Source organism: Opisthocomus hoazin, chromosome 8 (genome assembly GCF_030867145.1).
Source record: "Opisthocomus hoazin isolate bOpiHoa1 chromosome 8, bOpiHoa1.hap1, whole genome shotgun sequence".
NCBI classification, from domain to species: domain Eukaryota; kingdom Metazoa; phylum Chordata; class Aves; order Opisthocomiformes; family Opisthocomidae; genus Opisthocomus; species Opisthocomus hoazin.
This window is the reverse complement of record NC_134421.1, coordinates 67765095-67792222: the sequence shown is the minus strand read 5'-3', so window position 1 is coordinate 67792222 and position 27128 is coordinate 67765095. Positions and strand designations below refer to the sequence as shown.

The window sequence follows — 27128 nt, the reverse complement described above, 5'->3', positions numbered from 1 at the left end:
CATTAGACTTGTTCTCCAGACCCCTCACCAGCCTCGTTGCCCTTCTCTGGACACGCTTCAGCCCCTCAATGTCCTTCTTGCAGCAAGGGGCCCAAAACTGAACACAGTAGCCGTTAGCTAGGACTAAACCTATGAATTTGAATTGCAAAAAGCTCCAAAGGCCACCCAGGGACATCCCACCTCTGCAGGGATGTGAAACCACAAGACAGTTACCAGAAGAGGATAAACAGCAACTTGCAACCATGTATCATCACACAGTCCTTCTAGCTTGCATGTTGCTTGCTTTCCCTTTTTACTATTTGTGTCAATAAAAATTCTAATCAAAGCTACACTCGTATTTGAGATCTTTGACATTAGCTGAAGAAGAGAGGCTTGTTCAGACTCTTGCAACATCAGTGAAACCAGTCCACGGTTTGGAGCTCAGTACGACTTTACATTTCACTGTCCTTGGATGAAATGAAAACCACCACAGCAGTCAGCAAGTCTAGCAAGCAACAAAACCAAAACAAACAGAAAAAAACAACCCCCAAACCACACCCAACTCCTTTCTAGTATTTTTTTGAATGTGCTGTTTCATCTACACCACAAGAATTGTGAACTCTGTAGCTACTTAAAAACACACACCCCCCAAAAGAAACAATAGGGGCTTTTCTTGGAGTTTTTTTTATTGTGCCTGTTGGTTTTTTAAAAAAAAAAAAACCCACACACAAACAAACCACATACACAGAGCACAAGTCAGATCAGCTTCACTGATGCCAACACAGCTGCGCTGATTTATACCAAACCGACTTTCTGTCCCATCTAGCAGAAATACCGCTGTGAACCTGTTGTGGTTTTCCCCATTACATTACTGCGCTGTTCCTTACTCTTCATTGTTTTTCAGATCTACTTTTTTAGAGGAAAACTTTGTGTTAAGCTGCCACATTTCCCATATGCTACAAATAAGAAACCCAAAGTTGTAGTTCAGGATTAGTGAGAATATTACAGTTGACAATGCATGGGTTTAGGATCCCACCCGCTCCCAAAAAAACCCCAACACATATTGGAATAACAAATCACTCTATGAAGCTGGAGACTGTTGTCTTTGTTTTGCTTTTCTTTTGTAATTAGCTCATTTCAGTTAACTAACATTATTGCATAAAGAAAGAACAAGCAGTACTACATTCTTCTGTAGTTCCTCTATAGCTAAAACAAATTCAAGCTGTATTATTTTTGTTAAACCATAGTTCAACGCCCAAGATACAACATCCAAGTACTTCATTAAACGATACTACCTACCTAATAATCAAAGACCAAACAAACAGACACTACAGTAAGTCACTAACAGCTACATATGGCTAAGCAGCACTGCGACCTTTCTTAATCACTGCATCTGGCATCACACAAATAGGAAGAAAAAATATTTTAAGCATTTTTTTCTTAATAAAGTAAAAAGGCAGCACCTTGTCAGGATAAGAAACGCAACAGACAAGCCATAATGTATGTGTATCCCAAGTTATTACTATTCAGGTAAGAGACAGTGAATGCCAGCCACAGAAACAGAGTATTTTAGGTAAAAACCCTCCAGCTGAGTCACATTGCATCCAGTTGTTCAGTGATGCACCTGTATTATTACTTGCTTGTGTTTGTATCACCCTGAGGTGGAACTCCTCGTGCTCCTGCAGCAGCACATCTCAGCAGCCCTTCACGCTAGCGTCAGCCAGCCTCACCACTGGAGAAAGGCCACCCCCACATATCTACGCACATCCCACCGCTGGCTCCTCCTTTGAGCTGGCACGCACGTCTGTGAACCGGCATCAGCAACCGGATTAGTTAAACTGGTCAAGATTAAGACTAGCTCAACAAGAAAGAAAAAGATAGTTTCATTCGGATCAGCTGCCCAGTTCAAATCACTACAGGGCTGTACAAACGCTCACGAAGCTCTACAGAGATTTGAACTGGGAAGAGGAGACGAGCAGCAGAAGCGAGGCAGGAGCACATCTTTAAGAGGCATCATTTATGCTAGCATTAACTATCCGTGAAACCACAGCTGAAAGGCCTAACTTTAATACAAATATAGTAATGTCAGTAGAGCCTGCTGAAATACAGTTAAATTTTGTCACATTAATAGAAACTTAGCCATGGTAAATAAGGAATTGAAGCTGTATATATGTACTGAGGAGTTGCAGAATGCGATAAATTATCTTGACTGCCGTGGGCACAATTTCATAGATAATGACACAAAAAAAGATTTAACTCCCTGCTGTCAGACTTGGCAGCTCATTGAACAACTTGCCAAGTTCATTTTTATTTTAATTAATAAATAAGTAAAACTTACTGTTTATCCACATTCTGGCCTTACAAGAAAAAGATCACTCTTCTCCCCTGTCCATTCTACTTCTAAAAACCAAAAGTCCAGAAAATCTTGACTTCTATCAGCATTTCTCAGTCAAATACCCAATCCAGATAATAACAATAAAATACCCGTAACTACCCAACTTTCATTCACATGAACTGTAGTAACACCGGTTGTACAGAGGAACTGCTGTAGTCAATAGTCTGTCCTCAAGCAAAAGGTCACACTAGACTACCACGATCTCACCTACCCCTTAAATATACCATTTTTTCACATCAGCTTTTCTAGGTGCACTTGAATGAGAAGACTTATTCTTGACCTCCTAGATACAGCCTGACAAAGCTGAAGTTTTTCTTAGGGTTCTTTCAACCTAAAATACCATTAAATAATGTTTTTGTCCATCAGAAAACACTGCAGGGTATGAGAGGCGATTGTTATTCAAATAAAAGACTGATGAAAACTATGTGTAATGAAATCACATGAACTAGAAGGATTCTTGAAGCAGCTCCAGGAGAGACAACAACAAAAATCTGAATTCCACTTGATTTTTTTTCTCCTTAAATGTGAGAAGAAGCCATCTCCATCTACCCATTTTATGCAGAACAGCATTTGGGTTTCATCAACAACTTTTTAAAAAGTCTCCAGAAGTTACCCAGTGCTGCTGCGCTCCTTGTCTATGTCCAGTTTCCCTGGAAGATAACAGATGATCAGCCTGTGAGGAAAGGTGCAAGATCAGGACCACAAGGAAAAAAATTCTGATACAGGAAGTTGGCACCAAAGAGATACAGGCAAAAAGCCAGTGTATTTTTTTATATATATATACAAAAAAAAAAAAAATCTAAGCAATCGTTGAAAGCGTTACAGATCTGTTCAGTATTTTGGTTCTGGCTCAGCAGTAAGAGGGAGGCAGAAGACTTTTCTTCAGAAAAATAATCTGCATATTATTGGCTTGCATCAGAAAGCATGCATATGCTTTCATAATGTCACTTGCCCAATCCAATTACACAAAAAATAAGTTATCATTACAGTTCTTGCATACAACAGCCCTTTGTGGGACCAATCCAGAGCTCAGCAAAAAGAACACGAGACTCTCCTGTGACTGAAAAGGAATCGGGATCTTCTGGCACCTGGATTGGAGGAAGAGTCACACAAGATACACACTGGGCTATGACGTACGCCAAAAACTTGAAAAACTCGGCCAAACTTAGCACAAATGAGATGCTGGTCAAGGATGGTCAAGAACTTGAACCAGAAATTCCTCAAGAACTTTCCAAGCTTTAGCCTGCGTGCTGCACTGAACCAGCTCATGTGCCTGCCTGCGGAACCTTACTTGAAAGCAAAGGGCAATAACATATAGCTCTGCTCTTAACTCCAGGGTAAAAACCAAGAAGTCCTAAGATTTTTATTTTAAATAGACATTTCCTACACAGTGTTCACTGCAGAGTATTTAAAAGTGGGACAATTCCAAAGCAGTGAAGCAAATTCCTACAAGCAGACACTGAAAAGTTAAAAAAAAAAAAAAAAAGGCTTATCATAGATATAAAAGTCACTTAAGAATAAAATAATTTTAAAAAATCCTAATAAATAGAAAAAAGTATGTAATTGTAAATTCTAAATAACCCTGAAGCCTCCCATAAGAGCCAAAATTCTCAGCCTCCTCTGCAAAGACGTTACAAATAGAAAAATCAAGAGACTGAAGAGAGTTTCTGCCGTTTCACTGGTTACCTTGAGGGAACGCATTTGATTATACCTTTCCTCTACTACCACCAAAGGTAACGAGAAAATACCTTGGCTACCTGACCTGGGACCTTTATTTTACTTTCTCCATCTTGCAACTGATCAACTTATTTCAGTCCAAAAGAAAGAAACCAAAAAAAGACAGCAGATTTCCTGCCAAGGCTACGTCTGAAATGTAAGGTTCTACCAGGGTACCATCTGCAAGCGAATACAGGCAGTGACTTCCGAAGTGTGAGCTATTACTGGCACATTTAAACGTGATTATCCTTGTCTGGCCCAAGGTTTACATACCTCGTAGGCCCACATTTCCAGATCAAAATTATCTTTGAAACTGAGCACTTCCATAAGCTTTGTCTCAAACCTCAAAGGCTTCAAGAAGACATACTGCCTAAACAAATAGAGGGGATTCCTGACCAGCATTATCTTTGGCTCGCAGCCCAAACACTGCAGCAGCCAAGCATATGCCTCCTCTTGCAATCCGTAAAAAACTCAGACCAAAGTTTTCTCTCAGGTATCTCTCTCTTACACTAAAACACTGCCAGCCTTTTTAATTCTACGGTTGGGGTTTTGTTGTCCCATCTGCTACAAGTATTTTAATACAACGTGTCTTTTTATATCCTAACATCAAGGTGATGTTGCCAATTCAGTTCTGCTGTGGCCATCTGTAAAACGAAGGAGGGATGAAAGAAGAAAACATGAATATTTCTTGATTAATTTTAAACAACTTGGATTTCAACCAGGATTTCAGTGATGGAAAAAAGAAAATAATTAATAGATTTATACCCTACATGGATTTCTCTAGGAGAAGTAACATCTGAATTACTTTTTAAAATTCAGAAATGTTTCAGATCTTGTGAAGTGTTTGGCTTTGAATTAGAACGCTTATCCAGAGATTTTTATACTAGCATGATTTAGGACTTTATCCAAAGACAGACTTTCAATCTCATGAATTGTTTAAGGAATTCAATTTTATGTCTTATGACATAAAATAATAGCAACCTCTTCAAATTTCTTCACTTTCTTGACAACTTCATGTTCACCTCCAAGCTTACAGAGCATGTAAATTGTTCTCCCTTTGACTATAGATAATTTTTTCCTTTAACTGACCTGATGTTATCTAAATATGGTAAATGCCTGGGTTTTCCTAAAAACAAGAACCATAAAAAGCAAACAAAACACTCTACAGACTCGCTTTCACCGCAAGTGGAAGGCCATGGAACACAAGAACCTAAGTGCCCAGCTGAAGGATTTCCTGCTGTCAGCCTCAACAGTCAAAGAGTGGAGACAAAACCACAACCACAGGACATGCAACTGGGAGACGAGGTGGATATTCATACTCATGCTGCCTAATTATTTGCAGGATTTAGTCTTGTATTTGTAAACCACCTATTTATCACACTCTTATGATACAGAAAAAGAAATTTAATTTAACTAGCGGCATGGGTCATGGCCACAATGAAAACAAACACTGGCCTGTAAAAAAACAACAAAAAAAAAAAACCACAAACAAAACAAACAATTTGACTCAGCAACTTTGGCAGGCTGTTCAACGATCCCACTGAATCCCCAGCTCAGCCCCTGAAATGTTAATAATGGGTTTCTTTTAAGCAACATTCTGCAGGAACTTCTTTTGCAGGGATTGAACTTTCTTCTCCATAATAGCTATGCTTACCATAGACTTCATATGAAGCTTCTGGTGTTGAACCATGGATGCAAAAAGCCACTCTCTTGGCTAGTAACTGGGGTTCTAGGTCTCAGCCTGAAAATAAATACTGGGAAAACCGGAGGCCAGAGGAATCCTTTCCCTCACGACCTTGTGTACTATTTATAAAAATACTTATGTGGTTAGGACATTCATTCCATCTCAAAGAAGAAAATGTTTAAACTATATACAAGACATGAAATATGCAATTAATATATTAATTTGTAACATTCATCTCCTGAGTACAAGTTAGGTCCCCTCTACTCCCCACATGCAGTGACCCTTCTGACGTGCAGTGACCCTTCTGCAAGTATCTGCTCAGCTATTTTCAATTTCAGTTTCTTGAGTTCCTGTTTTTCATGACAAGGGACAGATTTTACAGAAAATTTTCACACAAATCAAACAATGAATTTCAAACATCTACCCAATAAATTATATCCTTATGATAAACACCCTTTTTTAAGGGGAGAAAGAGGAAGCACCCAAGGAGCGGGATTCAAAACCTTTACCAACACCAATCTGAAAGCACATTGGTAAACACTTCACATAGCATCCCTCATGTCTCAGTGAATTCACCTCACATTCACACCGGGCTTCCTAGCAACTCTTCCTTTACAAATACATTTTTCCATTTACTGAAAACAATAACGAGAATGAGTCATTTCTGTAGCATACAGTCCTTCACACACACCAGATGCCTAATGTTGTATGATGTGAGGAAAAAAAAAAAACCACCCCTAATGCCTACTCAAATTGCTGTATTTATCACAGAAGTCTGTCAGCATTTTGCATCTTTTGTAAATGTTTTCTTCAGAATGTTTTTTTAATGTTAAGATCTTAATATTGCTTGTCAAAATGTACTACCAAGTGCTGTATGAGCTAACATCCAATTAGCTCAGTTACTAGCAGCTTGAGAATACCGCCCAAACAGTGACCCAAAAACTACTGTCTTTTAACAAGGGAGTAAAACAGAGAGGAAAAACCTTCAAAGCTTTGGAACTGAGCATTTCCTTATGTTTTTCCAGGCTTTCCCTTCCAACTTCATTGAATCAGTTCCAATAAACAATTCTCTTTTTTTATTTTTTTGGTGTTACCTTTTTAAACCAGTACTTCTATAAAAATCCAGCCTGACTAGCTAGCTACACACAGAGCAGACAAGTAGCACCCCACCCCTGTCCCCTTCGGTCTTCTCTGTAACTGGTGGAGTGCAAGTACACAAATCAAAAAATGAACAGTGAACAGAGAACTGAAGTCGAGTAATTCACTCCGATGAAATACAGAACTGTTGGGTGGGATGTTGAACCAGTCACTGCAAAATCTAAAGAAGTAATTATAGGAATCTTGGCTTTATGAAATGCATGCCTTTTTTTCACAGAAAGAGGACAACAGCAGAGCCCAGTTCTACCTTTACTCGTGTTGTTTTCTTACAGAGGTGTTTCATTAACTCATTAGAATTACAGCAGCCTGATGTTATTTGACGAGTGACTCGAAAGGTACCTGCCAATAGCCACACATTACATGCAAGGGCAGAACAGAACAATGACATAGTAACAGGCAGACACAGATGCTGTAGATCCTAAATTATTCATGACATATTCAATACAAAATAAAGTGGTCCTAGGACAATTAGTTCTAGTAAGAAAGGAATGCAATTTTTACCACATCTCTACAAATTATTTAGTTCCTCTACAAACCATATATTCAGCAACTGCACATAATTAAGATGTAAAAATAAAGATTTAAAAAGCGTTTAATCAGTTGCTAATTACAGAAGTATGCCAGATACCACAAAGGATGGCACTACTTTGGCGAAGAAAAACCAACAAACATTCAACACACTGAAGAGAACGAGAAAAGCATTTAACATCAATTAATTTCAAACAATAATTGAGTATTTCAAGTAATGTTTTGTACACTTGCAAGACCCATTTCGGATTCTGAAGTCAGTTGTAATCTAGAAATAATCCCATTGTAAAATCTAAACAGCAGTGCAGCTGTGCACTTTTAGTCTCATTTCCATAAGCACTAAAGAAGCCTATTTTTGCTTTTATTCTCATTTAGAATATTAAGATTCTAAAAGCTATTCTGCTGGGATTCCACAGAATGTAGTTTCTATTTTCACAGCCTGAGCTATCCGGACACGAAAAACATTTTTACCACACACAAAAAAAGGAAGAGATCTTTAGAACAACAGTAGCAGTTACAAATGCTGACATAAACCCCATCTTCAGCATAATAAACGTCATCGGGATTCTCTTTGGGAAATCTGCAGTTGCAAAACAGTAATAATTAGGCTTAATATAGTTCAAAGCCAAATTATGGCAGCTGTACATGCCACAACAAAGCACATTTTTAAGTATCAAGTACACATTTAATTTCACTACAACTAAATTCCAAAATATTTCTGATTTACAGTAAATTACTCAGAACACTGAATATATCCCAGTGCTGCTCTTACCTTTCTTAGCAGCATCTGTTCTCCGTCTTGCTGGCGATACCAGATCCTTTACAATCTGTAGCACTTGAATCATTGCTCATTAGCAAGATCAAAGAGACTAGATGCCCCTCTAAAATTCCAACAGGTTTCATTACTACATGTTATTACATGGCTGTCTTCAGTATCTGCTCAAGCAAAACTGATGCAGGAACAACTCATCTACCTTCACAGAAAGATTTCTGCCTGACGACTCTACAGGCTGGGGTGATGGATTTAAAGTGACTTCAGCACAAGGAGACAAAAAACTGCAAGCAGTCCTAACTGTATTCCTACAGAACATTTTAAAAATATTTACTGCAGAGAATACATACCGATTTCTCCAAATAAAGTTTAAAGGAAATCACAAAGTAACTAAAGAAAGCACCACTTGAAACGAATGCCGACAGATGCAACGTACTCCCCTAGGCTCAGTATCTAAGAAGCGCGCCTGCATCCTCTTTCAAAGTCTGTCTCAATTCATGAAATTTCGTGTAATGCTTTCAGAGAGCTATCGGCGCACTGTGGAGCTAGCGTCAGACCTCCTAACAGAATTAAAATTAAACCCAGCTTGCTAAACTCCACCAGGCACAAGCAAGCACCTGCTAAAGGGTCATTTGGTTCCTTCTCTCCCCCCTTGAACACACACCTCTGACACCCCTGGACGTGACGGGAATTCTGGTGCAGAGGGAGGCACGCTGGAAATCCTGGGAGCGTTCCGGGCATTCTGCTCCCTCCTGCCACCAGAGGCCCAGGGAACTGTTTCAGCTAAGGTATTATCATTACTTCTGGCAGGTAATTTTAAGGAGACAAATTGTAGGATGAGCCCCACAACATTTTTAATGCCATTTGGAAAACGTACAAAGGCACTTCAGAAATGACTTCTGTCAAAGCCTCTACAGAGCTAACAAAAAAAAAAAAAGAAAACGTGTTTTATATGGTTGTGTTAAATAACTGTCAGCCCTGACGAGGCTCTGTGAACACTTTGGGAAACCGAATTCCTACACAGCATTGCGAGGCCTTGCCACACAAAGAGAGTAATTTAGGAAACCAACTACATTTTCCGAAAACCGTAACATTAAAACAAACCACAGGCCACAACCAAGGCACAGCAAGATGTATTCTCTGGCCTTTAGACCTTCTGTTCCCATTGCTTAAGTGTCAGATGGTGGGGGGGTAGAGGTCACCTCTTTCCATTTCCAGCTGCTATCGCAAGCGTTTCAGATTGTTGGATTCGCTGGTGTATTTATCCTCATGCATGTCAGTCTCTTGAAGCACACACAGCGTAGGCACGACAAACTGTTTCTATTATGTCAGTCTCATTTACAGCCTGCCCATTAATCCACCTCTGCCAGAAGTAATAGCAACCCAAAGTACTATCGTATTTGGTTTGGCAAAACGAAGACAACTAAAATCATTCCCTCTGACAAGCTGTCTGATTTCTTCTCCTACCCTGCAAATATTCAAGTGTCCACTCAATAGGAAGCTTGTAGACACACTGCGCAACTTTAATTTATCGCTTCCTGAAAAGGGATTCTTCAAACCATTAGAAACAGAACTCCCAACTTTCTGTATCAAGAATAATTTCTAACCTCAGTACATAAACTTAAATTGCAGGTTTCAGACAAATGACTTTCTACAGAGAGAGGCAAGGAAAAGATTGCCGTAAATAGGTGTTTCCAGAACAACTGTTATCTCAAAACATGTAAATAAGATGTAGAACATAGGGTTCTCAGGTAAATTATACCTTACTGTCCTTTACTTAATAATCTGGTCCTCAAAATTCCTGCTGTAAGAACTTTCCCACCATTATCTTGCCACGATGTGTTCTTTTTTCTACCTAGTTGGGCTATCAAACAACTTGTCTTCAAGTTAAAGACATAAACTCAAAGGAACGTCATTACTTACAGCTACATCACATGGCAAATTTCCTCTGAAAAGCTGACTTCACAGAACAACACAACCACCTCTACAGCACTAGTAAACTTTTGATGGTCTTTATATGAACATCTTCAGGATAGAAACAAGAAAACGGAAAAAAGAAAAAAGGAGTAAGGTAGAACAAAATCTTCAGTAATAAAAGCCGCGTAGCCACCTAAAGCATGAGTGCTCCTTGCAGCTCCTGCAGGTGGTTTTGAACGGAACTAGATTACCTCATTTCTACAGCAAGGTTCTCAAGTGCTGGAATAGGGAGAAGATGGTGGACTGAGAGGGACTAACAGTGGGGAAGGGGGAGCGGAGGAAGAGAGAAAGGAATACAAGGCACACTTTGCACTTGCTTTTGTGTCAAAGTTACTTAAAAAAAGAAATGGGGCGCTTCAGTAGGTAGGAACTAACACCCAGGAAACGGTCACAGCTATTCCCCACCGCAAAAACGGAAGCTGCTCCCTTTCTTCGAAACTATCCGCTGTCCTGCTAGTAATAAAGATGAGTAATTGTAAAAGGACTAGTAGATGATTTGCAGGTCTGGTGGACTATGGTGAGAATACAAAACCAGTACATACTAAAGTCTGCAGAATAGCCATTAGAAAGGTTTCCATCCCACGGTCACCAGTATCTCTTTCTCTCTCTCTCCACCAGTGGTAGGGGTATTTTAAACAGCTGAAGGCTGCTCTGAGCTTTTAAGACACACAAGAACTTCAGGACTAGAAATCATTTTCACACACACCTGCCTCCCTCGACATGAAATAACCTCCAAAGATGGTATGCACACTAGATTCCCTCTCTTCTTTGTTAGAGAAATTGCCATATAAAAAGAAATTTTAAAAACCCAACACTTAAAAATTAATTTAGGAAAACATAAATAGGAAAACATAAACAAGTTTACTAAGCATCCTGTGTGCAACATAAAGCAAGAAAATGGTCTGAAGCAGGGCCATGGCGTTCATGACAAACAACCTAACAAACTTAGACAATCACTCAGACGTTGAAGAATTATACAATAAGCTCTGTGGCTGCTATTTCTCTTTCCTCAAATCAGTTCATGCACCTACCAAATAATATTAAACCATAACACCTGCTTTCAAAGAGAGGAATTAGCAAAAAAGACTTCAAGAAACAAGACAAAATTAACTAGCTAAATCACGTAATGTCAACTGTTACTCATGAGTGATAACTTGGTTATAGTTCACTCTTACCTTTCAATCATGAAACCGAACTGATATTTCCATAGAATCTGTCATACAACTGCCATCTCTCAGACCACATCCTAATAAAAACACAAACTGTGGGCAAGGATATCCACCAGCCAACAGTTCACAGCAATTCTAACACAGATACACAAGGTAAGAGAAAAACAAATGAAGTGTCATAAATTTCCCGCAACAATTTAAGTAGATTATAATTTGAGGAGAAAAATAGTTACACATTCAGTGCATATTACTTCAAAGTTGAGGGCCAGGATTCTGCCCCTCTGCTCTGCTCTGCTGAGACCCCCCCCCCTGGGAGTCCTGCGTCCAGCTCTGGAGCCCCCAGCACAGGACAGACCTGGAGCTGTTGGAGCGGGGCCAGAGGAGGCCACAAAAATGATCCGAGGGCTGGAACACCTCTCCTAGGAGGAAAGGCTGAGAGAGTTGGGGCTGTTCAGCCTGGGGAACAGAGGGCTCCAGGGAGACCTTACAGCAGCCTTCCAGTACCTTAAGGGGCCTACAAGAAAGCTGGAGAGGGACTTTTTACAAGGGCATGGAGTGGTAGGACAAGGGGTAATGGCTTTAAACTGAAAGAGGGGAGATTTAGACTGGATGTAAGGAAGAAATTCTTTACTCTGAGGGTGGTGAGGCCCTGGCACAGGTTGCCCAGAGAAGCTGTGGCTGCCCCCTCCCTGGCAGTCTTCAAGGCCAGGTTGGACGAGGCTTTGAGCAGCCTGGTCTGGTGGAAGGTGTCCCTGCCCATGGCAGGGGAGTGGAACTGGACGATCTATAAGGTCCCTTTCAGCCCAAACCATTCCATGATTCATTCTATGATTCTACGAATTTCTGCTAACCGTTTTTCACCTTCAACAGCTAGTTTGCTAAGCAATATGTGCTTCATAATGTTCTTGCATTTTATTTTTCTTCCTTAACTTCTGCAAATACAGAAATTATGCACATTATCAACTTGATGAAATACGTTGCTATAAGAAGGAACAGTTAACTAGGATGGGATTTTATGGATCACTGTGTGCAGCCCTTAACCTCTCCCTGTAATATAAAGAATGACCTGCACCCTAATTAGTCAGCTGTCATCACTGAAAATAAAAATGCTTCCATTAATGTAATTATAATTAACCGGTCTTTGAAAGCCGTTCTTCATGAAGCATATTGCCAGGAGGTAACATATTTACAGCACAAAAGATGCTGCAGAAGAATAGCTGAGTGGGTATTTTTCAAATGAAACTGGGAAAAAAATAAATCATAATTTAAGTTTGATGAAAACTTTGTATTTTCTCCTTCACTCTCTTCTTCTAACCTGTAATGTTTATATATTCGTGTTATTCTGTCTAGGCTTTAAAAAAAAAACCATTAAGAACCCTCCAGATAATCCTAGGCCACACTGCAGCTACCCAAAAAAGCTCCTGCTTGTTGTGCCCTCATTTATAGAAAGACAGATATACAAGCCACTAAAAATAAAAAACAACAAAACCCACACTAAAATGGCTTCAGGGCATTCATTCATCTAACAATAAGCCTGCACACACTTTATTTGAGATGCAAAGTTATTGTGACCGCTCTTTTTCCATCTCACATCAACCTGAACTGGCCAGAATTCAGGCTGCATACAGATTATTCCACATCTCCGACGAAACCTATGCAGATCTGCCTTCATAAACCTACCTTAGGCTCCCCACAGCCAGAATTACTTATGTCCTTTTCCCTGCCTGCCAGACTCTAAACATGGTTAAGATACCAAGGTTTCAGGCCCAACACACTCAAAGAACTGGACAGCCCGTAACACAATCGCCAGCAAGGTACCAGTCTGAGATCACAGAATCACAGAGTAGTAGGGGCTGGGAGGGACCACTGGGGAGCACCCGGTCCAACCCCCCTGCCGAAGCAGGGTCACCTACAGCAGGCTGTACAGGACCGCGTCCAGGCGGGTCTTGAATATCTCCAGAGAAGGAGACTCCACAACCTCCCTGGGCAGCCTGTTCCAGTGCTCCGTCACCCTCAGAGATCCAGTCCTGTTGCCACCTGTTTCAATGGAAACGGGATCGAGCCTTCAGTTTTGCCATTATCTAGAAAGCACATAAATACACACACATAAAACACTCCTTCTGGTATCTCTTTAGTTCTCCGAAAGAGCAAAGTCTGATGTTACAGGCAGGAGATGGGTATTTACAAGAGGGGGGTCCATTTGCTCTTTGGACCCTTCTTTCCACATCTGTAAAACGCAGAGGGCACTTTGAGGTGTTACAAAGTCAGTAGGACTATTTGAAACAAGGGCTACAAAAAGCCAACTGCCAGCAGAAGCGAGGGCAGCTGTTCTTAATGACCAGTCTGAATGACTGCTTTAAAAGCTGCAGTTTCAGAAACCACAGACGGCACAACTGCTTCATCTTACCTCCCATCTTCGCTAAGAGGCTCAGAAAATGAAGAAGATTTTCTTACCAGGAACAATAACCATTTCATAAGCAGGAGAAAAGTTTTCAATAGATTAAAGGATTAAGGAAATACAAGTAAAACATATTAGCTAGGAAAGATTCTTTAAATATCAAATAGAAGGAACAGCATGCTGTAAAAACATCTGCATAGTAATTTCACAGTAAAAACTGCATATTTCTTGCAAAAATATTATAAATTCAGATAGTTTACCTAGCATCTAAATCCTGAGAATACCTTCAGTATTTGTTTTATGATACTCCTCTCTGACTTTTCCTGTCACAGCTGGTCTTCAAATTAATATCTCAAAATAAATAGGCATTGAGCTCCAAGACAGGCTATATATCATGATACAAATTATTACTAAAGCAGCTATAAAGTAGGTTATCTATCCTTTCTCACTAAAATTTTGAATTAATTTTCCAATCTATGAACTGAAGCCTACAGTTTTCATTAGGTTTTAAATAGCGTACTGTAGCTGGAATAGGAGAATTCTAGAGTTCCAGATCAATAACTAACTCTCCCCATATCACTGAAACTTCAGATGCTGATCTTCATTTTTTTCTACAGATTATTCTTTGACAGTAATACACTGAAGAGAACCATGAAAAAGACAAAAAACAGAAAACGTAACGCTCTCGAGACATCATATATGGAATTCTGGTACCCTTTCCTGCAAAAATGTTTGCACTAGCGATATGACTCCATTTACTATTCAAGGCATTCATTTTTCACAGATGACTGCTTTTGACTATGCGTTTTGCAAAGCATCCATAAAAATAAATAAATAAATGTCCTCACAGTCTCCTGAATGGTCCTACAGTCAGCAAATGTCAGTGACTGCTTCACCCAACAGAATTTGCATTCACTTAGGAATGTCTGGGTTTCTTTTTTTCCCCTTCATTTTTAGTACTTTTGCTACCATTTTCAAAGCATGAAAGCATGGCTGCAGATTTTAAAACAAACTGATGTAGGTATAAGAACCTCTTTTAGAAGACATCTTGGGAGCAGAAAGTAGCTTGATCCTGAGGCTGGAGAAGCAATAAATAATTGTAACAGAACGCTATCTAAGTGAACACTGATTAAAGAGGATGAGAGGCACTTGTTCACATTTTTTTTAAAGTCTGTTTTTCTTTCTACTTTAAACATACAAGAAAGCTGTTCGCTAAATTCAGGATGATGATGGAGAAATGGTCAGTGAAATTAATTCCACCTGTTCCAGGCAAAAACTTACGAACCCAAAACAAGAAAAACAAATGCTAAAAACAGGGAAAGGGGAAGACAGAAAAACATATAGCTACGTTCTGCAGATGTCACTGCACACAGTGAAAGAAACTACACATTGCAAAATCCCGTCACTGCACAATACTCTTACTGTTAGCCTTCTTACTCAATTCACATTATTTTTTACCCCCTTAGCTCTTGCTACAACACATTCTGCAAGTGGATCTAGATTACACCAAGACAGACGGCAGCTTTCCCAGACAGCCACAACAAAGCCAAGGGAACTGCCCGTGTAGATCACTTTTATCATCCTCCTGATAACAGACGCCAGACACGAGTGGAGATCAGTATCAGCAGCTGGTGTTCAAACACATCTTCATGCACTCTTCCAAAAAAAAAAAAAAAAAAAAATTAAAAAAAGATGCATGTATGTATAGTTTATATTTTTCCTCCTGACAGATGTGTTTTATACCTATCATCTCCATGAGCAAAATAAGGGCACTGCTTAGTCTTTGCTCACATATTTACTGTAAAGCTGTACCATCAGATTCAGACAATACACTTGCGTCTAAACTACACAGTTTAGCAACAGTTTAAAAGGCTTCCAAAGGCTCTTAGATATTTGACCTGTAAAGACTTGTCAAAAGGAACAGCTTAGGCTACAGTGCAGAACTCCTTGGATACAACAGAGAGCTACTTCATGTCTTTTGGAACTATGTGACTAGGACTGTGTTAAGCACGCTACACAGATGCTATCATAAAGAGTAACTATAGAACCAGAGATTCTTGTTATGGATCTTCAAATCTATGCTGTTTCTTTCTCCTCTCCATCACACCCATGCCCTTCAAAGGGCAAAAGGCTGCTTTACAAGGCACAATAATCTACTAAACAAAGCAAGTGCCAACAAAGCAAATGGCATTTTCCCCAGAAAAGTTGTATCTTAAGCAGCCCATATCAAATATGTAATAAAATAAGGGTGTTTTTTTTTTAAAACAGGAGGAAAAAAGGATGTGTTAGTACAAGATCTCATCTCAGTGAATGCACACACCCCACAGTATTTCTCAGTCTCCCTCATATCCTTACATAGTTTTAGCTGCAAATGGTATTTTAAGAAAAACGTTCCATACTAGAAGTCTCAAAAAGAAACCAAACATTTATGAAGTTGTAATTACAACAACAGAAAATTTTAAAAGATTTTTCCAAACAATATGCAGCATTTCTTGCATATGCAGCATTCCAAACAGAATATGCAGCAATTCTGCATTTCCTGGATTTGGGTCACGGCTGCAGTATGAATTGACAGATTTATCTTCAAGCTATTAAAGAGTCTGTCAAACCTAAGCATACAGAAAGAAGTCACACTAGTCATTCAAACACTTTTTTCTCCTTTTTGCAACATTAGACAAAAATAAAAATTACTACTACCTTACATGTGTCAATACTGAAGTCAAAGTAAATGCATTACTTTAACCTGGCGAAGACTGACAAAAGTAAATCTGTGTTCAATTCAAAGAAGAACAAAAAAAAGATAAAAACTTTCCTTTTCATCTAAACCGTTACTTGGTTTCCTGATGAAAAGAATATAAATGAGATTAATTACCTCTTAACTCGTTGAAGCAAAGAAAAACTACAAAATTCTGTGCATCACTATTTGTTAGTATGATTAAATCCTTTACTGTATGTAACATTTCTATATTGATATTTACTCCAAATAATAAAATGCAGCTGTCCACAGCCACCACCAAGAACATCAAGCCTTATCAGTCCACTGCAAAATACACAGTACTTTTACTAAGACCATGTCTTTGCAGGCTTAATTTGCGTAGCAAATAGTCTATGGTGTGGCTTTCTCTCTCTGCCATAAAATCAAAGTTTTGAAAACAAGTTTTGGAATACTTTGTAATAGGCTAATCTAACACTAAAGAAGTATCTATTCCCAAAAATATAGCTTACCTATTGATGAAAAAACTGTTATAAAGAGACACACACGCTAGGGAAGAAAGAATTTAGCGCTTCCAAAGTAACTGAAGGAAATAAGCCTGAGGGTCGCACAGACGAGAAGGGATCCACCCTCCTTTGGAAGGAAGCGGACCTGGGTCTGCTGGCTTGCTGCAGTTGTGTTCCCATGGGAGACACCGTTAACTGTTCACTCGCAGACTTCTGCCTCCTGCTCCCTTTGTACGTTCACTCAGAAAATCCAGTCTTTTAAAACATATTTTAACCAACGTATTTAAAAAAATCCGAGCTTAGTGCTTGAATATGACAATCATGTTAACCGTGACTACTTAAGGCTAATGCTGGAGCTGTACTTAAGATACATGTTCTGGTTCAGTGGCTGGTTGGGGCGATCTTCATGGTTATCGCTGTTTTGTCTGCATTCTTACGAATGGATTTATTTAGTAGTGTGCTGTAACTAGTGCGTCACACTTGCTTCATATCAGTCCTATTTCCCATAAAGCAGATACATACTTTGGTTGCTAACGAAGAGCTCTCCTGTTCCCCCACCAATGAAAATATGGGGGAAACAGCTGGGCATCCTTGTGACACTGCTTGCAGGTAACCCATGCCCAGAGGCAGGCAGCAGCAGTGTGAAACAAACCTCTTTATTCAGCTTGACTTCAGACAACCAAGCTATCCAAATGAAGGCCATCTTACCCACCTATTGCAAGAGCAAAGACAGAGGAACTGTACATCTCCTAGTGACTCAGTCCCAATTTTGGCAGACAGAAGACTGTAGTACATTAACTCTTTTCCACGCTTTCTCTGTTGCTGCAGAGAATTCAAAATCATGCCAAGTTTCAGCCAACAACTGCCCACAGTCCGGACAAAAGAGGACTGAACTGCGTCACTACCCAATATTACAGTCAGCCATTTTAATCCACTATTTTAACTACTAGTTGTACTACACCAGTGCTAAAGGAACAGAAAAAGAAGTGCCAGCATCCTTCACTTGCAGCAGATTTGTCCTTGAACTTCATCTGTTTGGTTTCACTGGATAACATGCAGGTTACCTGGCCTTGCTATATCATCTTGTAGGACCACTGAATACACAGCATTAAACAAAAACACAAACTGAGAGTTAGTTCTCCAAAATGGACATTCCACTTCACGCATCAAAAACAAAATCCCCACACCCAAGAGCTTTATGGTGAGTTTCACATAAATATTATTTCTTTCAGTTTGTTTTAATGCATGAGGAATAAATAAATATTGAAATGTCACTAAAAGTGTCTCATTAGCCTTTGCTCTAGAAAGTAGTACTTTCCTACCACACAGTTAAAGTAAAAGCTACAGACATTTTTGTCACTGCTTCCAGCACAGAAAATAGTATGGCAGGGGGATGAAACGGGAGGAAATAAAAAGCAAATTCAACAGTTTTCAGTTTGTACCTAATCTTTTCAAGGCGAACTATAAACCAAATTTTTCCTCTCCTGTTCCCAAAGACCAACCCCAATGCCCTTCAAACATTCTTACTGTAACTGGGGAGGAAAAAAAAAAAGGAAGCTAAAAGCTTGTCTAGGTTTTACAACCAGATATAAAGTAATATGAAATATAACTGCTCTGAAGTGTGCAGGACACGCAGGGTCTGTAGAACAGCCTGGACACAAAGTATGGCTGCAGCACAGCATCACTGATATGAACAGAGAGCTGCAGCTGACAAGCGTCACCTCCAAAAAGCAAGTTTGGGGGAGGGCAGGGAAGGAGGGCTGTGTCATCACAAAATAAAACTCCTTATATAATGCTGTGAAAAATTCTACTACAAAAAAAAAATAAAAGAGAATGAAAAAGCTTTATATTGAATGAAACAGAACTTGTTCTGGTGAGAGACTTATTTCCCTACGCCTCTCAAAATTCTGGGAAGTCTGCCTCCTGCTCAAAAGAGCTCCTAGTGAGCCTTTCAGCACTCTACCATGGAACCAGGCAGGTTTTCAAAGAGCTTTTCAAGGGTAAAACAGAAAGACTGCATTCAAGAATCCTCTCCTATGACAAACCAAAGTACTTTATTAAAACAAAGTGCCCTTTTATATTAGTGATCTGTTAGATTAATGACTGCACTGGCCAAAAGCACTGGAGGTTCTGCAGCGTGTTGGTATGTCTTCCATTCCAGAGAATAATTACGTTGCAGAAAATAAAACAGGGGGAAAAAGAGCGAGGGGAAAAAAAAAAAAAAAAAAAGAAGAAAAAAAGAAAAAGAAACAACACACCATCTTCCCAAACCAGCCTGGAAGTCCTGAACAGCCTTTTGCTCGCTTCAGAAATTTTGAGCAGGATAGGTACAGGCATACCAATAGCCTTGAAAAAATTCCAGTGTTATCTTGTCACTCTCCCACATAATTTTAAGAATTAAAATCTCTTAATTACAATAAGACATTCAATGACCCTATAATCAGCTGATTGATAGCCTGTCACCTAAGTGCAGCTATTTTGTTTACACAAACATCTGCAACCATCCTTTAAACACTGAAAGGACAGATCGGACAGTTTAAGCAAAGAAAAGATCTTAAAAATTTAAACAAACACAGAGCCAGTCATCATGCTGGGATTACTTGCACAACTCCACTTACGGCAACAACCCCAAATATTTTCCATCCATGCCACAAATCAAAGAAGTTGTTTCCTATCAAAAATCGGGTAAAGCATATCAGAGTAGCTGTTCTTGAAACACAGTCAGTTTATCTTAAAATAACGACACGGCCTGTAAATCAGGAGGTTTGTTTCTTGAATATGAACATAAATAATGTAACATAACATAAAATGAGGCTGCAGCTCACTGATTTTTCTTATCTGTGATAAAGTTACACTAACGAGCAGCAATAGCTTCAGTTTCCCAGCACAGTGGTACATATTATTCAATCACTTGTACAGAAAGGGAGAACAGCATGACTCACACCAGGCAAGGAAAGCCCTCCAAATACCTCACTTAACACTACTGTTGGAAAAGTTCTTCTTCAACCCATTGCTAATCCTTCATCTGACTCAGCTGTTGTTTTGTGAATTCTCTAATTCAATAGGAAATTCTACCACCACCAGGGAGCTTCACACTGCAGCCTCTGGAAAGACCTCCCTGCGGTAACTAGAACGCTGTTCTGCGTCTACACCGTGCCTCACGCAAAGAGGGGGGTGCCTGCCCAAACATCTCCATTTATAGCTCTCGCTTCTCATTTGTATTTTAGCTGGGAGTCTCTGCATCCTTCCCCCTTTGGAATGCACTTGAACACCACCCTCAGCCTCTCCCAGGATGAATAGGATCCCAGAAGTATGAATTGCTTACACAGCGGTGGCTGCTTGATACTCACTCCAGAGAACAAGGTTACAGTGTTCCTTCGCTACTTACTCTTTCTGCTGCAGGAGTACCAAAGACCCTCAATAAAGGAATTATTGTGCAATGTTCTATATAGAGGAGTACAGAGACAGGCCCAAAGGCTAAGATTTAAATAAAAAAACCCTGTAATGGGAGAATGTTATCGTGCCAAAGGCATGTACTTCTGTGTACGCCAATTAGTTGGAATAATTCAGTGGTCCTTACTGGACATCAATCAAAACAGTGAGAGGCAGACAAATTTAGAAAGATGACTCTCCCCCTCTACATATACACACATAAACAAAAGAACTGTTACATATTTTATGTAAGTATATAATTTATAATATAAATAGAAAATTATTACATAAAAATATATAATACAAATGTAACATGCAATGAATGTTTAAATACATATGTAAGTTATTACTATAAACATATTTATATAATCTTTGCTATTTCGGACACACAGTTAGCACGTCACAAAGTAAATAATTTGTAAATAATCCAACCTTAATTTTCATTGCGAATGTGACAGAAGAAATGTGAAGTGTGAGTGGCTGAAAAGGACACATTCAGGGAGCAGTAAGTGTGTGTACAGAAAGACTGGTCCTCCAGTAACATCCATGATGGCAACTTTCCTGCAACAATTCTCCTGTCAGTTCAAAACTAACAATATTTTCCTGCCAGTGCCAACACTGTGGTTTACAAACAGAAACTACATTGGTTTAAACGTAGGTGTCATGTTGCACTAACCTATTTAGAGAAGCCCCATCAGTCTGACCATCAATTTAAACCCACAGGGAGAAAGCCCAGCTGAACGAAGATAGCTTTCAAGTTCCCTCTATGGCAAAAAAAATTAAAAAATAAAAACAAAATAACAAACACACACAACTTTATTTAAAACTTTTAATAAATGTATTTGAAATATATGCAAAGGGTTTTAAAACACTTAGCTTTACTACACATTATTAACTAATTTACATGAAACAGGAAATACCAAGCAATACCTGTTTGTTGATAAAGCCTTACAGAAAATGAGACTATTAAACTTCAATATATCACCTGGAAGCACAGTTTCTGAAGGTGATAAATACACTTTTGGTAGCTGCAACCTCCTGCAAAGCTGAAGAAAAAGCGACGTCACTTCAGTCTATGGAGATTGAAGATTTATTTTGTTCCATTGAAAAAGTGACAGAACCAAACTTAAAAACATTTGTCTTCTTCAATCTAAAAGTGAAGTGCAAGGAAAATCACAACTTACCTGTCCTAAATATCCTAACATGATCAAAAATAAAGGAAAGACTACAAAAAAAAAAAATCTAAAAAGTCGGTTTAAATAAAAACAGATTTCGAAAAGCTTTCATTTGTGTTCTGACGTATTTAAACAGCTGTACTATTAGAAACAAAAAAGTCTGAGAAGTTGCATCCTTATATCAGTTGAATAAATAAGAAATCCAGCATCGTAGAATGTGAATATTAAGCAAACAAGTAAGTTTCTACTAACATGCCTATATTTCCTCAATGCAATGCATCAGTTCTGAGCATGTCAAGTATTTGGGTTTGTATGTTACTGCGACTAATGCACCCTCTGTATTAAAAGGAGTGCTTTAATTACAGCATTGGTGAGAAACTGGGTCACCTAGGATCTGATCAGCCCTCAGGAGATGCCTCTCCTCACTTAGTATAGAGGCAGCCTAAGATTACTACATTCCTAAACAACTTAAACCATAATTCCAAACACACTTCAAGCCAGGGAAAAACAGCATTACCACTGGAAAGGACAGTCTCACCCACTGAATTCCTGTGCTTCTCTCCCTGCATTACAGCACTACAACCATTTACGCAGCTATGCAGTAAACAGCTTCAGGAGCCCACCCAACTCAGAGCAACCTCATGAATGCTCCTGCGACAAGGAAGCATGCAGGAATTCAGACAGGGAAGGGACACCACCCCCTCTATTGCAAGGACAACATTTTAAGAGGGTTATGAAATTTTAAAGACCCTCAGTTCAGCCTTGGCTCCTACAGGCCAGACCTTTCCAACAAAACTCAACTTCATTCAAAGCTCTTCTGCAAGTCCATACAAGTTTCTGTAACTCATTAACTCTGACCTCTGAATCTGCATTTTAAGTCAGAAAACCATCTCCAGCACACTTGCCAATAGCCTCAGCCAGAGTACCGGCTGCACCGTGCTGAGGGGACAGCCAGCAGATACAGCACTGACTAGCAGTATCTGAAGAAAAGAGAAGTGAAAAGTTAAGCCAACACAGAACGAGTAGCAGTGAAGCAAGCTGAAGAACAGCAAGCGCTCTCCTGACTGCTAGTTTCAGGAGCCAAATGACTTTGTGTATATGTATTTTTCATGCTGCATCCTCCCACTACAAAAAAAAGTCACTACATGACTAGTTCTGACCCAAGCGCTCAAGTGTCACTACAGTTACGCACAGTGACAAATTCCTCTGAGAGTTTCAAGAAAAAAATAGAGCAAACATAAGATAAATATTAATATTATCAATGAAATCATTGTTATGGGGTTGTTAATATACAGCAGCTTACTATTTTAAGTATCTTGGTGGTTTCATTCTTTTCCAGATAGTTGAATTGCAGGGGGAGTTATTATTATTTAACTCTTGAAATATTTGAAACGTATCCCAAGCCTTCAAATTAGCCTTTTTCAAATCTGCATTATGGCTCTTTATCCCTTATGTCCTACAATTCTTTATCATTGAGATACTCAGGTTTTTTATAAAGAATTACTATTCCAAATTTCAGTAAAGATGACCTAGGAGACAACAGCTTCTTCTAGATTTCTCAAGTCACAGTATTTATAAACATTAGAACACAATTGTGCTGTGAAATCAGAAGAACAATTATTAAAGAAAACACTTCATACACTGTAACTTCAAGCTTGTATTTTATGAATGGGTTTTCAGGGTTCATGGTTCAAAAACAAAACAAAAACTTAGCATGTAACATAATAATCCGACATCCTTTAGCTATTCATTATTATACTTCATTACAAAGGTATTTTAGCTTACTTCTAAGCTTTCCTTCCGCAGCATGCAGTTTTATGTATGAATCAGAGCTTTTTCCTTTCTTTCAGTCTCAGTTCACTGAAAAGAACTGATGACTACAAAGCCTCCTAAACTCCATCAAATCAGCTTTATAATTATTTGCAACACTCTACCCCAAAATACACAAATTGCACAGCCACCTTACACTTTGTGTAAGCCACCAAAAACTTGTCCATTTCCCAGCATTAATCTGACGAACAGTTTGACTTGGTCCTCAGTTCACTACGAATTCATTCTGTCGTACAAGGAGGGGAGACTGGAGGCAAGGGGGAAAAAAATCAAGCCAGCCGTAACCAAACAGACTTTTCTTGGTGTAGGAAGCTTTACAGAAGCCCAGAACACACCTTCCTCCGTTGCAAGGATCGGAATAATAACACATACTTCCTAAAGCGTTCTATCTTTATCTATTAAGGCTGACCTTAACATTAGTTTTAATTCCCAAGTTTATTGCTCATGAATACAGAAACTGACAGCCAGAACTATTTCTTTACACACACTACATGAACTCAAAAATAAAAGGAAAAAAAATTATTTTTTTTTTTTAGTAATTGCAAAAACCTAAGGCTCCTCTGTGAGCACAAACTAGAAAGCCAGCTGTAATGAGAGGTCAGGATAAATAACCAACCATCACACGGCAGCAGCCTTTAATCACACCCTTGTGGTCTTGATTTCAACTGCTGAAGCAAAAAGTTTCCCACCTCATTACCAGGCCACACTGACCATTTTCAAAATGTAAGATTACAGTGCATAGCATCTCTCCAAACACACAAAATGCACTCCTACCCTCAGTCAATCACGAAGAAAACCCGAAGAGATGATACTGAAGCACAAAGAATAGCAGTTTAACTTTCAGCTGCAGGCAATGTTAAGTTAGAGCATGGGAAACACAAGTAAAAGCAGAAAGACAAAGCCAGGAAAGAATTATTCTGTACAATTTACTATGACAGCAGAATAATAATAAAAAATGTTGGCACTACATCCTATACATTTAAAGAGAAAAAAAAAAATGAGAGATGTTAGCAGCTTGCTACACTATATGTACTAACATTTAGTTTGATTGTTTGCAAACAGAGTTCATCGCAGCAGCTCAAATAAGCTCACTGCACTGACCTTTCTTCAAAGGGGAAAGCACAGGAAAACTCCCAGAGATGCAAAGCGCAGTTTATAATCATAAGAATTTATCATGACACTACACATCTTCTGGCAGCTAAATGTCAACAACTGGAGAAAACATAGAAAATTAAACCAATTCTTTCTGTGGTATGGCATTCTAGGCAGGCTACACGCAGCCAAGATTTCCCTGACAAGTTATCTTCGAATACAAAATAAATCTAAAGCAATCTAACATAGCTACACTGTATACTCTTACCCACCCTTTAAGCATGTGACCTCAGTGTCCTATGGGGCACACAACGTTAAAGTACAATTTGAAAATACAGATTTGTCCTACCCCTGTTTATGAAAACAGACATTTATAAAGGCATTCCTCAGAAATAAGAGCCTTACTAGAGACTGCCTCAGTTTTAACACGTTTTCAGACTGTGTTGCCCAACAACTGCCATGAATGGCGGACTTTACAATTCTGTTAATACTTTTCCCCGATACTGGAGAAGGTCCAGTACAAAAGGATCTGAAGCACTTACCTAAACACCTGATAACTATTAAAAGCTACACAACAGCAGCAGTTCCCCTATTTGCTTTCCAAAGAAATTTTAACTGATCATTTGCTTAAAAATAAGCTTGTGTGTGCTTCTTAAGTACCAGGATAGTACAGATTTACTTCCACAAGCTGTTTCAAAAACATGATCTCCTCTATGTAACAAACTGCTAAAACAACAAAAACAACACAAGGTAAAAAGGGCTTTTTAAGCTAGTGAATAAGATTGTCAGAAAATCAAATAAATATGAACTGCCTGTGAATAAAGTTAGGACAGATACAGAAAAAGGATTTAATAATGTCAGGACTGAGATTCTAGAACAGCCCTTCACAACAGCAGTGGAAATACATATTGCATCAAGAGTATCAGAAGAAAATAACACGTAGGATTCTGTAACATAGCCTGCATGTAACAGCATTCTAAATTTTTGAACAAAGAAGTTACTAGCCTTCTTAAGTCTGACGCTGCCACATTTCAGGTGATCATTCTACATAAGGCTTTCAGCTTGAATGACGCTAGGCGATGCACAAGTTTGGAACACTTGAGACTCCCATCACTTTTAACAAATCTAGCTATTCTAGGTGCCCACGGATTTCGTGAATAAGCTTACAAATACAGAAGTCTGCAAATAAATGCATCTTCGTAAGATGATAAATACCTTATAGACTGAGGTGTTCAGTAGAGAGGAGCCTAAAATTACATAGACCATGCTTATAGTTGAAGTTTCTCTGAAGTAAACCATAAACTAAGAAATCCAACACCAGCTGAACATAAACATCTAGTCTCCTCTAAACTGTATTTTCAAAAAAAGCAGCATTTTCTTTCGTGCCCTTGAAGCTGATCACTTAGCATGGACTTAAGCACCACAGGAATGCAGTGCCTGGCAAAGAAGAGACTGTATTTTGAATAAAGTTATTATTAACCACCAGAAAAAGCACTGCCAAAGCGTTATCTCATTTGAATAAGGGTCTTAATTCTTGATAATATAAAGGTAAACTCTCCAGTCTGGATTCATGTCAAAATCCCACCAAAACCAATGGTGTTTTGCTCAAGTCACGACAGTATTTGTTGCACTCAAGCCAACAACATCACAGCAGCACCTCGGTGAGTCATGCTTAACACAGCAACTATGATTCAAAAAGTAAAAAGATTTACAGATATTTGTTATGTTTAAGACTATACATTAGGCAATGACAGCATATGAGATGCTCTATAAAACAAATTAAGATCAATATAGCAGCGTTTGACAAATCAGGATATTCACGTACTTGAATAACTGCCTGTAAAGTTGTCATCTATGCAATACAGCAAATACTTTAAACGTCAGAAACTAAACAAGAGTGAACAGCAGTATGAAAGAGAAAACAGATGTAATTCCATATAAATACTAAAAATAGTTCTGTCTACACTAGGCATGAACCCTTAAGTTCAGCAATTCTTTCAGTCCTTTTTTTGGTATAGTTTTCCCTTTGCTGCATTTAGCAAGCATTTCCCTCTTCATTCTTTTTCTCTTCCAGACGTCAAGAACAGTCATTTTTCATTCAGTTTGACAAGAAATTTAACCAACAATTTTCCTTACTCACTTCCTTCCAGAAAATCAAATGGTCTTATTTTACTAACATAGGATATAATTATCCTATGAACTAGATGCTCATCCTTCAACAGATTCAGTACAGTCATGTTGAAACTAAGCTACATTATAAATACAGTTCCTGTGCATATGAAGTTGTATCCTTACTGCTACATGATGTAAGGCTAGGTAATATTGCTGCCAGGAATTATATTAAGAAGGTTCACACCCACAAAACTTATGAAAGACCCTTAAATACTCGAAACAGTTGACGAGAAAGAGATTATCTTAACCATCAGATAAGGGTAAAACAAAACTTCTGGTGTCTTTCATCTGTTTTTTCACCAAAACTGATCTTAAGTCACAGTTCTCTGCAGCTCAGTTCTTTTCAATGCTTGCCAAAATTCCTTTGGAATCAGACCTCTATACTGGAATTTGAGTAATATATTTATTTTTTTCCCATAAAATGGAGTCCAT

General features: G+C 38.8%; 1 protein-coding gene across 5 annotated transcripts in view; it reads right to left on the bottom strand.

The window, feature by feature from the left end:
* Positions 1-27128, bottom strand: part of USP6NL (USP6 N-terminal like) — a 138436-nt gene that overhangs the window by 98540 nt on the left and 12768 nt on the right. Inside the window, exon 1 of one of the 5 annotated variants that reach the window (XM_075428299.1) lies at positions 8233-8575. The exons of the other annotated variants lie outside the window; for them this stretch is intronic. Within the exon in view, the coding sequence (XP_075284414.1) occupies positions 8233-8305 (73 nt within the window). The 5' untranslated portion in view covers positions 8306-8575. Of the gene's footprint in view, positions 1-8232; positions 8576-27128 lie in introns of those variants that run through there. 5 annotated transcript variants of the gene reach the window in all.